We start from the raw sequence: 14,391 nt of genomic DNA, 5'->3' as shown, positions 1-14,391 counted from the left end.
AAACGGTTAATTAGTATTTCTTATACTTACCATCAAAGTACTTTTTGAGATCATCCACACTATTGTTGAATTTGCTTACTGAGGATGTCTTAAATAGGAAGGATTTCCTGTTGACAATTTTTGTATCATAAGTGGGAAGTGCAGGATCAAACTGGTACACAATCAGACCTTGCAGTTTATCTTCTTGTGTGACCTAATTGTGAAACAGAAATACGTTTTTAAATGCTTAGATTAGAACTCAAAGCTACTTCCTTATTTTTCTAACTAATGTGTGTTAGGCAAAATAGTGTTCACATGATTATTTTGAGGAAAAGATAAACCCACGTACTATGATAACTGCGAATTAAATCGTTTATACTTGGTTAAGAAGTAAATCTATACTTATCTATTCTCTTTTCGATAAGTTCAGAATGTGTTAACATTACACGGTGTTATGTGTGTCCCAATCTTACCGTAGTGTTTTTATATTGTTATTAAGAGTATAAGCTATTCTAGTGGAGCTTGTAGATGATACATGCTTATATTTACAGCCCGTTTGAAACCCTCTACAACAGACATGTACACGGTTGGAAGAGAACATTGCCTCCTTATCTCATTCACTTTGGTATATAAATAACCAATATCATAAAAGAAAACAACTTCATACCTAAAGACCAAATTATGAATTATGTGCAATGCTGTTTCAAATAGAAAAACAGAGATTTAGAATCATGATGACACATTTGTAGGCATCTTGTTACCGTCATATGCTTGACAATTTTGTTCAAAACAAGATAAAACAAAAAAATAAATGGCGGAGACATATCTGCAGAAATCATTTAGCTAATAAAAAAAATGACGAATAATGTTTTTCGCATAAGATTTAAAATTCTATAGTGTTAACAAAAATAATTATAATGATATTATTCGTTGAAAATCGGATTCCATGGTTGCTCAACAATTTCTTTATCATAAGAGGCCATCGGACAAATGTAGATTAATCGGCACGCATCCAGGTAATACAAATGTAAATAAATATATAAATAAATAAAAATAAAGTATACTAAAAAAGGAAGCATCTGCGTAACTCCATGGCCAGAAGTAACTGATGTTTCTTTGCATTAATAAAGTTAAGTTTATCCTTTATCAAATCCGTCTTTACGTATTGCAGAGTTATCTTCTCTTGATAGCAGGTATTGATTGTTACGTCATTTGTTTGTGAGAGTAACGTCATCAATTTTTGAGAAAACGACGCAATTTTCTCACCCAAACCAATGGCGTAACAATCAATACCTGCTCTCAAGAGAAGATAACTCTGCACTACGCAAAGACGGAATACCAGAAACCAATAAATGATTTATTAGACAAAAGAAAAATGAAAACCAGTATAATTGGGCGTTAACCACCATAAGATAAAGTAAGCTATTTCCAGTTACCGTCTGGTCGAACAACATTCCTTTGTCTGGCATTCTGAGCAGTGGTCCGTCCAACCTGGTCCACGAGACCTTCTTCTCTCCACATATATTTAGACTGCCATTCTTTTCGACGCCAATGACCTTGTCACCGAATTGCTCAAGATTATTAATCGTTTTCCTTTCGCCTGAAAATAATAATGCATTAAAGCAAGCCAATACAGACAATTGATCAATCAAAATAGTTAAATAGGTACTGCGGAAATGCCTACGATTATTATTCTACAGTTTTTCACCATTAAAGTCCTTGTGACACTCTCCAATTTAAGTTGCTTGGAGATGTTAAAAGCATTCAAGTCATTCAAGTAATGCATCATTTTTTTTTTCCATTTCTCGATACATAAATACTGTTGTATTCGTTCAGTATTATGCAGTGTTTCCGTGGCTTTATTATGTGTAATAATAGTTAAATTAGGTCTAACTCTGCCAATATCTGTCTATGATAGTGTATATATATGCTGAAATTAATGTATTTGTACATGTACTTGTATGTGTGTGTAAGTGTGTATGAGGTGTGTGAGATGTTTCCTTCATGAGTTATTTCCCCTTAGCCTTGTGTGGATATGAATTATTTTGTGTTTAATTTTTCATTTCTAACAAGTCTTAAATATTATGTCACATTGTTTATTCCACTTTGGCCATTTGAATGAGAGAATTTATATAGGCTTTGCCTATTATCATATATAATTGACTATGCAATCTTGTCAATAAAATGTGATGAAATGAAAAATATAATATGAATTGTTAACTTTCAACACGTTCAAAATGATTTAATAAAAACCTATATCTATTTGCATCTCTACTAAGTCTGACTGAGTATAAATTAGCGCTAACGCAGTGACAAAAGGATCGACGAATTGATACTAGTTTCAAATACGGCACCGTTCTTGTTGAAGCGCAATTAAAGTCCGATGACAACCATTGCTTCTGTCTTAGTACAATTTAAAACCTAACTAACTCAAGTAAGAATATTATAATAACCAAATCTAACTCGTTGGGAAACCTCTTTTTCTCCCACAACCACTCTAGGTTTCCTCACTCCTGATTCATTGGATAAACCTGAGTTGGTAATCATTTTTGGTTAACCACTAGAGGGTAACACCCTGGACGTGATTTCATTGGTCAATCTCTGACGTCACATAACAATACTTTTCGACGTCATTTTTTCTATTGTGACGTCATGTTTTTTTATCATGTTTTCCAGATAAAATACTAAGTTAATTTGAAATTGTAAAAGACACTCGGTGACCCTCGTTTTTTTTATACAATTTGAAGATTAACTAATTATATATAACTCGAGTAAGTTAAACATGACGACCAACTCTCACTCGCTGGGAAACTTCTATTTATAACACTTCCTCAGGGTACACGACCTAATGAGGATTAGTGATTTCGCTATGGATAACATTCGGCTCCAGACCAACGGAAGAAATATGCTTTAAAATCAGAGTATCAACAATCTAATTAAAATTATATCTTCACATCGCTCCCGTTTACTGATATGTCGCGTTGAAGATCTAACAACATCCCATAGAGGGTCACGTCAGAGGTCAACATGAATGCATTATCGTATTTATAACAAGCCAATCAAAACGCGACATAACTCTTTCTTTCAACCAATCAGAAAGCAGGACCTGTAGCATTTAATGCAGACACCTCGTAGCCCAAAATCCACTTTTTCGTCTGGTCCAGTGATAGTTTGAATATTGCGAAGCCTGTCATTGGTTAATTTTAGTTTCAGGTTGTTAAACTTTTTAACGACAACATCACCAGAAGAGGAAGTCTCCCTTATTTCAAAGCAAAATCCACAAATTGTACAAACGTTGTCTTGTAGATAGACACGGCGTGGTGTCATGGGCGCCGCCATTTTCGATGCTCATTTGACACCTCTCGGTCTTTTATCATAGCAAGTGTGTTCCGAAATCATTACATCATCACTTACAGAAATGCGTAAGCTCTCATCTGATTGGTTAATGCAAAGGTCGCCTGAACATGACCCTCTACGGGATGTTGTTAGATCTTCAACGCGACATATCAGTAAACGGGAGCGATGTGAAGATATAATTTTAATTAGATTGGAGTATCAACTGTATACATCTGTGTTATATTTTGTGATATGTACGTGTTTCATGTTTGTGTCGAGATAAAAGGGTGGGTTACCTTGAAAATTTGACATGTTCCTTTGTCCATGCTGTCACTTTTATATATACGCTTGCATATATATAGGGCATTATTACATATACTTATGAGACCTTAATGTACATATATATATATCAGCATTTATACACATAAATATAAAAATACATTTATATACCAAAATGCTGAATAGCCGTTGATTTATCATACTGACACGTTTACATATACAGAATAACTTAATATCTTTTATCCAAAGTATACACGTACCGAGAAGTTGAATGGTCAATTTTCCAGTATATCGACATTGTTCGGATCCTACATCCATACGACCACCATTCTTGATAATGATGTAGTGAGTCTTCAGGTTGAGGCCATTTGCAACATTGGGCTTGAACACAAGTTTGCCACCACCTGCTACTTCGATTCCTATAAACTCGTCAGTAGAACTCACGTCATAGAGGATCCCCTTGTCTATTTTAACGACTTTATTAGGATCAGCATTCTGAAATAATGTTATGGCTGTTTCAATACTTTCATCGACAGATACTTTGTAGTAGTTAACTAATGTAAGGACAAAGCAACTTACTGGTCCAGGTAGCATCAGTTATCAAAAAGTATGGGTTTGCTAAATTAATCAAAGGAATTAAGTTAGTTCTTTATATATTATAGTATGCATATGTACATTTGCGATTGACAAATAAAGCATTGTTTTCTTAACCAGGTAAAAGCGATGGGCAGAATAAAAAGGAAATTTGACATTTCATTTCGATCTCTATTCATTATTTGTTTTAAAAAAAAGATAAAATATGAAAAGGGAAATCCTAAAAGTGCGCCACTTATGATATATGAGATATATGTTTCATTTTAAAATATTTAATAGGAATTGTAATTTTCAAAGATATGACGTTTACATTTTATGTTTTGAATTGAAGCTATTAACGACAAAACCAAACCAGGAAGCAGCTGTTAAACATCAATTGTCGGGTTATAAAAAGTTCAATGTTTTAAATGACGTCAGAATTGGAACGATATAGGATGCATTTGCTTAAGGATCCATGTCCCACTGCATTTGTTTTCGTATTTGCAGTAAACTCCCCTTAAATTCCGTTTGGATATAACTATAGAACAACTTGGCCAGGACACTTCCGTCGACCAGGTAAGTCAATCGGGTAGAGCGATAGTATAGCAGTCTAAAGTTCAAGGTTCGAATCCTGGTTAGCTCCACGATGTATTACTCCGATAACTGTTGTTGATTATATTTTGTTTATCTAATCCTTATTGTTTCTCATTAAATTCCCGTGTCCTTTTCAGAAACGATTTATCAAAGCTATAGTCATGCTAGAAAACAGTTTCAAATACTTATGAAGAGGTTTATTCTTTAGTAATTACATTGTTCAATAATTGTTATATAGTATAGACTTCGGAAGTAAGAGTAGTTTTGATTAGCTAATGAAAGACATCAGTTCATTGGATGACTAGGTATATAAATAGAGGTCCCATCAGACGAAAGGCTCTCTCTTGCTCTGGCGGTCGAAGTGAAAAGAACATCTCAAAATAGATGAACAGTGACCAAGCTGTATAAGTTTGGGCCTGGCAGCATAAGGTAGGGTTCCACTCACTCCTTTATAGTTCATTGTCAAAGTAAATTGGATTACTGGGTAGTGTACATAGTCACAGAGTATCACAATACAGGGCGACGTACTGTTGATAGATATTACAGAGTGACAGGTACCAAGACACCGGTTTCTTCAAGACTTCAGGGTTTACCAAGGCATTGGTTTCACAGTGTCTAGGGTGACTTGGTCATAAGGTAGTCGCGGTAAAGGGTGACCTGAACAAAGTGTGTCGCGGTAAAGGGTGTACACACTCACAGGTGTCGCAGTAAGGGGCTATTTACTGTTGATACAGGATGACAGATATAATATAATACAGTGTTTAGTTGGCTTTTTGACTATATTAGCGTTAGAGGTATATTGTCATAAATGTAAAATATCTAACGGGTGTAGTTTAGACAGTAGTTATTTGGGGTAATAGTTATTTGAAACATTAGGCAATACAATTGTATTCTGCCGGCATTTATTTGTCACAAGAGTTACTGAGTCCAAGATAGAACTTGGAAACGAGCTGTAGGCACGCTTCCGTTACACTTAGTTACAGCTTTTGGTAGCGGAACGGGGTTCTGAAATGCAAATAAACGTTAACGCCCGCATTTTCGTTGTTGAAACAATATTGGCCTATTGGCACCAAGTGCTTGTTATGGAAATTATTTCATATTTGAAACGATTAATAGTCTTAACAAAGAAACCAAGTTACTCAATATAAAAATGTAGTGAAATAATTTTGTAAGGAAAGTAACAAATCTTAAGGCACCTCACATTTACTTAAAAAAGCAAAAAAATACAACCGGCATTCCGCCATTGGCGCTGCTGCTATTTGAAGAACATGCATCTTATTTGATTTACATGTTAAAGGTCTTTCAAAACGGATTACTGAAACCGTTTAAGGTTTTTTCTAGCAAGAACATTCATAAAACCAAAGTTATTGAAATTGAAATTTCTAACAGTGTACATAGCTCTTTATGCAAACATAAGGGAATACTCACAGATTCCTTTAAAAGAATGCTGGGGTAACCAACCCATCAGATAAAATAGATAATTGATGTTAACAAATAACATTCAGGCGATTGTGTAACACAAGTGTCGCCACAGAGCATCGCATGATGTAGAATGGTATACAATAAAAAATTACATTAAGGGATTAGAAACCACATAACACATACTCAATGACTTGCAGAAACTAGAACTGTCGCCTATGGGCTAACTAATACCCCCGCATTCCGGCTGCTTGTTGCCCCTGTAAGGGCTAAACGATCAAGGATAATGAAAAAGTCTTACCTCAGATGTTGTACCTACAAACTAATGGAAAAGACTAACACCACTTTTGTGACTTTTGTCTCAATGGCCGTGGAATTTTGTCTCAATGTAGCTTGCACCAATGCTACATATACTCCAAGGTACATGTATGTGTATACAAAATTCCTTCCATTTCTGCGATAGTGAGCCATTTCAGTAACATAATGCATCTGTGACCTTTGACCTCATGACCTTGGAAGTTTGTCACAATATAACTTGCATAAATGGCAACGATACTGTAATGTATACGTGTATACAAATTACCTACCGTTTCCGAGATATTTTACCATTTCAGTAACGTAATTCCGTGATATTTGACCTACCAAATAACCTCAGAAGTTTGCCAGAAGAGTAGCTTTCATTAATACCTACAACATTCCATGTATATGTGTATACAAAATACCTACTGTTTCCGAGATGATTAGCCATTTCAGTAACGTAATTCATTTGTGACCTTTGACCTTTGACCCAAAGACCTCGGAAATTTGTCAGCGGAGAAGCTTTCATTAATCCCTACAATATTCCAAGGTATATGTGTATATAAAATACCTACCTTTTCCGAGATATTTAGCCATTTCAGTAACGTAATTCAGTCGTGACCTTGTACATACCCCAAAGACAGACAGACAGACAGACAGACAGACTCCAGTATATCCCCCAAACTTCGTTGCGGGGGGTAAAATAATAACAGCAATAATAACAACCGTACATGTATCTATATAAAATCACAGAAACCTTTACATGTACCTCGTTAACCTCAAACTATCGAAACTATAATAGAGCAACTGTAACGTTGATGGACCTAGTTCTAAACCACATAAACAAATAGGTAAACAACTAATACACGATCGAAAATCCTATATGGAACCAACTTGAAACCAGAGAAACTAATCCGTAGAAACCTGAAACCTAAATAACTTGTATGTAGTGACCTGAAACCTGATAAACAATTCGTGCGGACTCGACAAAACACAAGACTTCGATGCCTTGATCCGATGTACATTATGTTGAGGTCACGAAGTCAAAAATTGGCTTCTAATAATGATCCTCTGAAGTATAAAAGAATATCGAATACGACATTTTAGGTAAATAGTTTCTATTTCTTAATATGCAAAACTATAACGGATGCACATCTCATCCTTTGGTGGATGACCTTTGAACTTACCAGGGAGGACCATAGCTCAAGGCCAGCGTCATCCCATGGACAATCCGCTCCGTAAGCAATCGAAAACGAAGCCACCACCATCAAGATGGCCAAAAGAGGTTGTGACGACATCACCTTCTTGTTATATCTACGTCACTCTCACTGGTGTAGTTATCTGTAAAGATATATGATACTGTGAACCATGGATATTAAATAACAGCAAACGCATCCATCGTTAAATTTAAACATATCTCATTTTGCTCATAAATTATGTGTGTCAAAAGTGTATGAATGCGGGTAATATGTCAATACAGGTACAGGTATTACTGAAAGCAACAAATCTACAACGTCAGCATTCCAATAACGATCTTTGATTACATTCTTTGTATACCTAACGACTTGTCATGGGCAAGAGGGTTAATCTTAACGATTCAACACGTCTAATCAGTTAGTCAGATGTGCAACTCGTCTAATCAATTAGTCACATGTGCAACACATCTAATCAATTAGTCACATGTGCAACACGTCTAGTCAATTAGTCACATGTGCAACACGTCTAATCAATTAGTCACATGTGCAACACGTCAAATAAATTAGTCACATGTGCAACACGTCTAATCAATTAGTCACATGTGCAACACGTCTAATCGATTAGTCACATGTACAACACGTCTAATCAATTAGTCACATGTGCAACACGTCTAATCAATTAGTCACATATGCAAGATGTCTAATCAATTAGTCACATGAGCAACACGTCTAATCGATTAGTTGCACGTGCCTTTAAGTCTGTATATTGTTCTCATGCATATTATCAACTCAAATGAAGCAGCAACAAGTTACAGGTATAGATGAGTTTATAACTTATTAAGAGGGGTAAGATAAAAATACTAGTTCTAAAACATGAAATGTCCTTTGATATGTTGATAGCGTAAGAAAAACACATATCTAATATCAACCCGAAATAATATGTATTAGGTTATGACCTTTTATCCGTGGCTATAAATTTAATGTTGACCATTTAAAATAAAATAAATGAGAAGTTTGACAGGGTTTGATAAACGTGCTGAACAGATGAATGCATATCTCCGCAGTATACATACACATAGATACGGCTCATTGACCGACACTTAAAACATTCTCCTGCTTGCCTCACATCATTTAATATCCAACAAAACAGACAATAAACTGTTTCTGTTGTCAATAAAAGTACGCCAATCTATTCAAACATATCGCTAAAATGCAATTTCGATCGTATTTCTCATGGGAACGGTTTTAATAAGAACTCACTGTATCATCGTATATTTTGTCATGATTGTCAAAACAAAATAGCTGTATGTCTACATGTACGTGTGAGGTATCGGAATAACTTTATGACAAATAAAACGCAGACCAGCATACTGAGATGCCATAATGTAGCTAAATATTTATCAAGTGTCAAAACAGTATAAGCCTAAAAACACCTAATAAGACTGTAGCCACAGATAACGAGGATTTGTTAATGGTGACGATACCGCGTATATATGACCTAAACATGTATCGACCATTTTGTATCATATGTACTGTTGGTTACTTATCGTAGTGAGTCAATGTTAGGCAGGCTTTATATTGCCAAATTAATGGACATTGCCATATTTAAATAAAGTGAGACGGGTTGTACATTACATGTTAAGGCTAGTGAAACAAACTATACTAACCATATTTAGACCAGTGCAATCAACTATACATTACCGTATTTAGACTATTGAAGCAAACTATATATTGCCATATTTAGACTAGTGAAACAATGTGTATGTTATCATATTTAGTCCTGTGCAATAAACTATACATTATCGTCTTTAGACTATGACTAATGAAACAGGTGTATGCTATCATATTTAGACTAGTGAAAACATGTATACATTACCGTTTTTAAACTAGTGATCCTAATTATACATTATCATATTGAGATAAGTGAGCCATTCTTATTAAGACTAGTGAAAATCTATACATTACCAAGTTAAGTATTGCCAAATTTACCATACTTAGTCATGCTCAACATTGCCATATTCAGATCTCTGAGTCAAGCTAAATATTGTCATATCTAGATTAGGCACATGTAGTAAAGATATATATTACCGTATTTAAATTAGTGAGCCAGCTATACATTACCACATTTAGGCCAGTGAATCATGTTATTAAAAAGGCAAAAGCTGAAACGAGAGTGAATATCTATCAAGGCGCTTACGCTTTTTAATGGGATATGTGATACTCGTCCCAAGGCGACTTCTATTACTTAATGAAAATGTCTCCCACCAGGGTCAATCTCTCTGTCAGTTCGTACCAATTAAAATATAAAGTAAAATTATAGAGAAACCCCGGGGTAGCCGCTACTGAGTTTTTCCAGTATATGTAATATGATAACATCCATTACAGTAGTCATGGTTTACTGATCTCGCGGCCATCAGATTACCAACATATCTCCTGACTCGTTTCAAAAGCCCACGCCCAAGCATTGGCTTAATCGATCTACTATCAAGATGTAAAGCAATAGGAGAATGGTACAAATTTGTCTTAACAAGATCTTTCTCACATCAGCATCAACAATAAACGGAGTCAAAATACTGCAAAGATACTCTCACTTCACTTGAACTTATTTGATTATACAATTAACCTGGAGATAAATTTCTACATATATACTCAATTAATATTGATTAAAAAGTAATGGTTTTAAATTTCATTTCCAGTTACAAATTAAGCTTAAATGATACGAAATGAAGTAATATTAATGTTAGATTGTTTTTACTAAAAGAACCTCAGAACTCAAAACCAGCGGGCGATATAACAGTATTTCTTGGATAAAATTACCTTTTGTGAGATATACAAAATATAGAAAGGGTTAATAATGGAAAAAGAATATACCATAGTGTTAAAACACGAAGAACAACAGAAACGCAATTATCACATAAAAACGCCGAGGAAGTGTAGGAAAACAACGCGACACCAAATACCTCACCCAAACAGTTGTGAAACGAAATATAAACAACGTGAATGATGTATCAAAGGAACACCACAAAAGGGTATTTATTTAAGCCATTGACCTTGATCAATGACTTTCAAAATGAGTCAGTTGGGGAGCACTGTTTTACCATACTGGAAGTATCAATAAAGCAGTTGAGGTGGATTCTTGTAATCTCTTACACGCAAGCTTTTTTATTTAAACAATTATTAAACGAGACATGTGACCCTTTACCTTTACCAACGACCATGAACATGCAATCTAGGGTAGACCTTAATACTACTATACTATGGTGTAAAAATAAAGCTGTATGGGTGTTCATGAAATATCACGTACATAAAGATTTTACTACGGACGGGCGCACACATTAACGGACGAACTACCAAGTGACTTCTATTTGCCCCGTCAACTAATTTGGAGGAGCAATAACAACAACAATGGTATAAAATACGTATTTGTTTTTATATACCATTAAATCGATTAATCAGTTTCTCTTATGTTGTTCAGACAAAAATCTGTTTAATCAATTTTCAGTGTCATTTGTTACCAAGAGAAAACATCAATGTTATGATAGTCTTTGTAACTTGTAAGCGCTATATATACTATTTTTCCATTTTATATGCGGTAGAAAGGAAGAGTGAATATCAAATATCGAAAGCTTTCTTCAGATGTAGAATTCGTTTATCTCCAATACTTTGTCTTGTCCTTATAACCGGATAATATAAAAGCGTATATATACAATTGTAGTTCAGTATGGCATTTATAAAAGCAGCATATCTTGTTGCAATTGGCATATCAACTAGTAGAATTAAAAACAGGTTTCACAGCCTGTGATATGGTGTACCAATTTGGGTACTAATCATGGCCGAAAAACGGACGAAATCTCTCTGCGAGTTTAGTGTTCTATTTTGAAAAACAAATACTTACAATCAAAACTTGTTTTGAAAATGAACCACTATGGTTGGTCTTTATCAAGAATAAAAAAAACTTCCAGATACAAGATCTGAATTTTGAATATCACTCAAAAACTGTCAAAATTGTACCAATTATGGTAGCGTGACGTTATATTAATATTCTTCTAAAACACACCACACAATATATAATACATCTAAAAACAAAGTAAGGTTATTTGTATTTCGATGTAACCCTCGATAAACACTACAACCACATAGGATTTGTTTTGTTATGGTTAGACCATATCTTTATCATGGTGGTTACAAGTGAAGTAGTTTCTTTGTGGGGTAAGTTATAGAAACTAACATTCCTGGAGCGTGACGATATCACGATGTACAGTGTAAGGTTTCTACAATGCCTGTGTATTGTATTGTCTTGATGTTTTGACTGAAAGCGGCCTCAGTTTCATTCTGTGTTTATTTGATCAGGTCACGAAACATCTGCGTGACCAGTGGAAAAATAGCTGTACGTAAGCTGCACTGTAAGCAATGATAAGGTGTCGTGAGGTGGTACCGTTCAACACGTTTTACCGAATCATTTTTCAAAACATGATTTGCCTTGCATCGTTGTTGATGATTTAATTTGATAATAGTTGTACAACTGTCATAAGATAATATAGAATGTTTAGACTAAGTTTTCCTCAATGAATCGTAAGATAGCATGAGTTGTTTTGTTTGATTTGATAAACATTATTTTTATTGATTTATTTTCCTTAGAGATATTTTGTGGCAAAAACAAAAACAAAAATCCTAGATGCATGATAATTTTCTTCTACTAACAATTATATTATAGTACTACAATTTAAAAAAAAAATACAGTTATTATTCCACTTAATAATAACCATAGAATGTTTACACAGTTTTAAAGTCCCTTGCCAAAATCCATGCTTTCGATCCACTAAAAGACTCAATTTTGAAAGCAAAAGCCTGACAAATCTTTGATGCACCGGTGAAACTAAACATATTTTATAATCCATAATGATACATGTAATTTGTTGCTAGGATGGAAAAAGAACGTAATACACAGACGGTTGACTGAACCTTTTTAAGTTGGTATTAAATACAGTATACAAAAGATGAATTACACTGTATCATACAGCTGTTTCGTCCTTTTAGGACTCATCGGTGCCAAAAGAATTGGAAATCCAAATTGTCTTACCATCTGTTGAAAAAGAGGGGCAGGTGAGTATTTATTTTATTTATGAATTTTAAAATGTAGAAGAATACTGACTAATTTAAATTTGAATGATCTGTTAATTGCGTATAGTATGAACCTTGCCACTACTCAAAAGAATGTTGCCAGCAATGTTACAGCAGACCTCGGGGACTAAAGAATCATTCAGCAGAGTCTACCACCTTGTATGTTGAAAGATGAACGAAACAACACACAGGTGACTATCCTTCTGGAAAACGCATGAAGCTAACCAATAATTAATAATTAAAGTAAGGTGTATTTGTCGACATTCGAGACAGGTATCGACAATCGTGTAACTTCCATGTCCATGCCCCTAACGGTTTTACCCTCTGTTTCAGGAAATGTGTTCAATTATATTTACGGCTAGACTATTGCGGTATCATGGATTGTTTTATAAGTCAATCAGGAAAAGGCATAAATAAGTTGTGATAACTTGAACCTAATCCTTTTGTTGTAATATGCAATAAAATCTTCTTAAACGTAACTAATCGTGTAATGAAAACAGCATGGATAAATCAAAGGAATATTGTTTGAAATGATAAAATTAACCGAATGTACTAACACCTAGCTACCACAGTACTTACGGTTTGGGGTTCCTTGTGTCCTCCGTCTGTGCCCTACCAGACGTAAGTGATTCGTTTAGGGTGGCGGGGTCATTTTTATAGCAAACTTGCGTGACGTGTGTCGAAACTAATCATAGCTTTGTGAGGACTAAATGCTGTATTTTTAGATTTTAAATTCCGTAACAAATCACAGTAACACTGTTAAAGCACAATGCATCTTTCTTAAGAAAGCGAGCCGAAATGGGATGTTTTGTACATATGTGATTGACAGGTGTATCAATAAGAAATTGATGCATAGTAAGTTTTGTTCATTTATATATTATGATTTGCATCGAAAGTACAAGGATTGCTAAATTATTGTTAGATTTAATGTTCTATACATTGAATGTGATAACCAAGTTAAAATATGAAGAAACTTAGCAATTTGTCTCACGAAAAAACATCAAGTCATAATTCAATATGTAAGATGACAAGTTTTCTTGACACCTGGTTTGAGATCAGTATGCGTGACATGCTTAGCGCATGCGTTATTCTTGTTGTATACTTGTCATCCGAGCCGAGACTCAATTGCTTGCGTGACGTATGAGAAAACAAATGTGATTTAAAAAAATGTATATACTGCTGCTCCTGCTGTGTGTTTGAAATCTTGACAGAACTTATCAAACTATTCCTTATAATAAAAAAACCCGTTGAATTGATTTGTTAAAGTCCTAATATAGCCATCAATGTACACAACAACATCAACACAATCTTATCATAACTAAAAACTACTTCAGAGATATGGGTGATCGGGTGGCGAAGTGGATAGCGCATTCGCCTTTCACAAAGGCGACAGGTGCTCAATTCACCGATCAGATGTAGATAGGTATGGAGTCAGCTACCAGACTATGTGGGATTTCTCCGGGTACTTCGGTGTCCTCCCACACTTACACACCTTTAGGCGCTACCATCCGGGCCAATGTACGGATTAATATACACTGATATACGATTTCTCGTGATTGACGTTTGAAAAGGATGTTAAACAAAGTTTGACTTCTGT

General features: G+C 34.8%; 1 protein-coding gene across 2 annotated transcripts in view; it reads right to left on the bottom strand.

Annotated features, from left to right (window-relative positions):
- LOC110456151 (transmembrane protein 2-like) overlaps positions 1-13,573 on the bottom strand; it is a 44,419-nt gene extending 30,846 nt beyond the window's left edge. For both annotated transcript variants that reach the window (XM_021506723.1, XM_021506722.1), the window contains exons 1-5: positions 13,374-13,573; positions 7,665-7,818; positions 3,855-4,089; positions 1,416-1,579; positions 31-193 (exon numbers count right to left, since the gene is read on the bottom strand). In XM_021506723.1, coding sequence (XP_021362398.1) covers positions 31-193; positions 1,416-1,579; positions 3,855-4,089; positions 7,665-7,775 — 673 coding nt within the window. In that variant the 5' untranslated portion in view covers positions 7,776-7,818; positions 13,374-13,573. The remainder of the gene's footprint in view (positions 1-30; positions 194-1,415; positions 1,580-3,854; positions 4,090-7,664; positions 7,819-13,373) is intronic.
- Positions 13,574-14,391: the final 818 nt, after the last annotated feature.

This window comes from Mizuhopecten yessoensis, unplaced genomic scaffold (assembly GCF_002113885.1).
Source record: "Mizuhopecten yessoensis strain PY_sf001 unplaced genomic scaffold, ASM211388v2 scaffold8537, whole genome shotgun sequence".
NCBI lineage: Eukaryota > Metazoa > Mollusca > Bivalvia > Pectinida > Pectinidae > Mizuhopecten > Mizuhopecten yessoensis.
The sequence above is the reverse complement of the archived record's forward strand: the minus strand, read 5'-3'. Positions and strand labels throughout refer to the sequence as shown.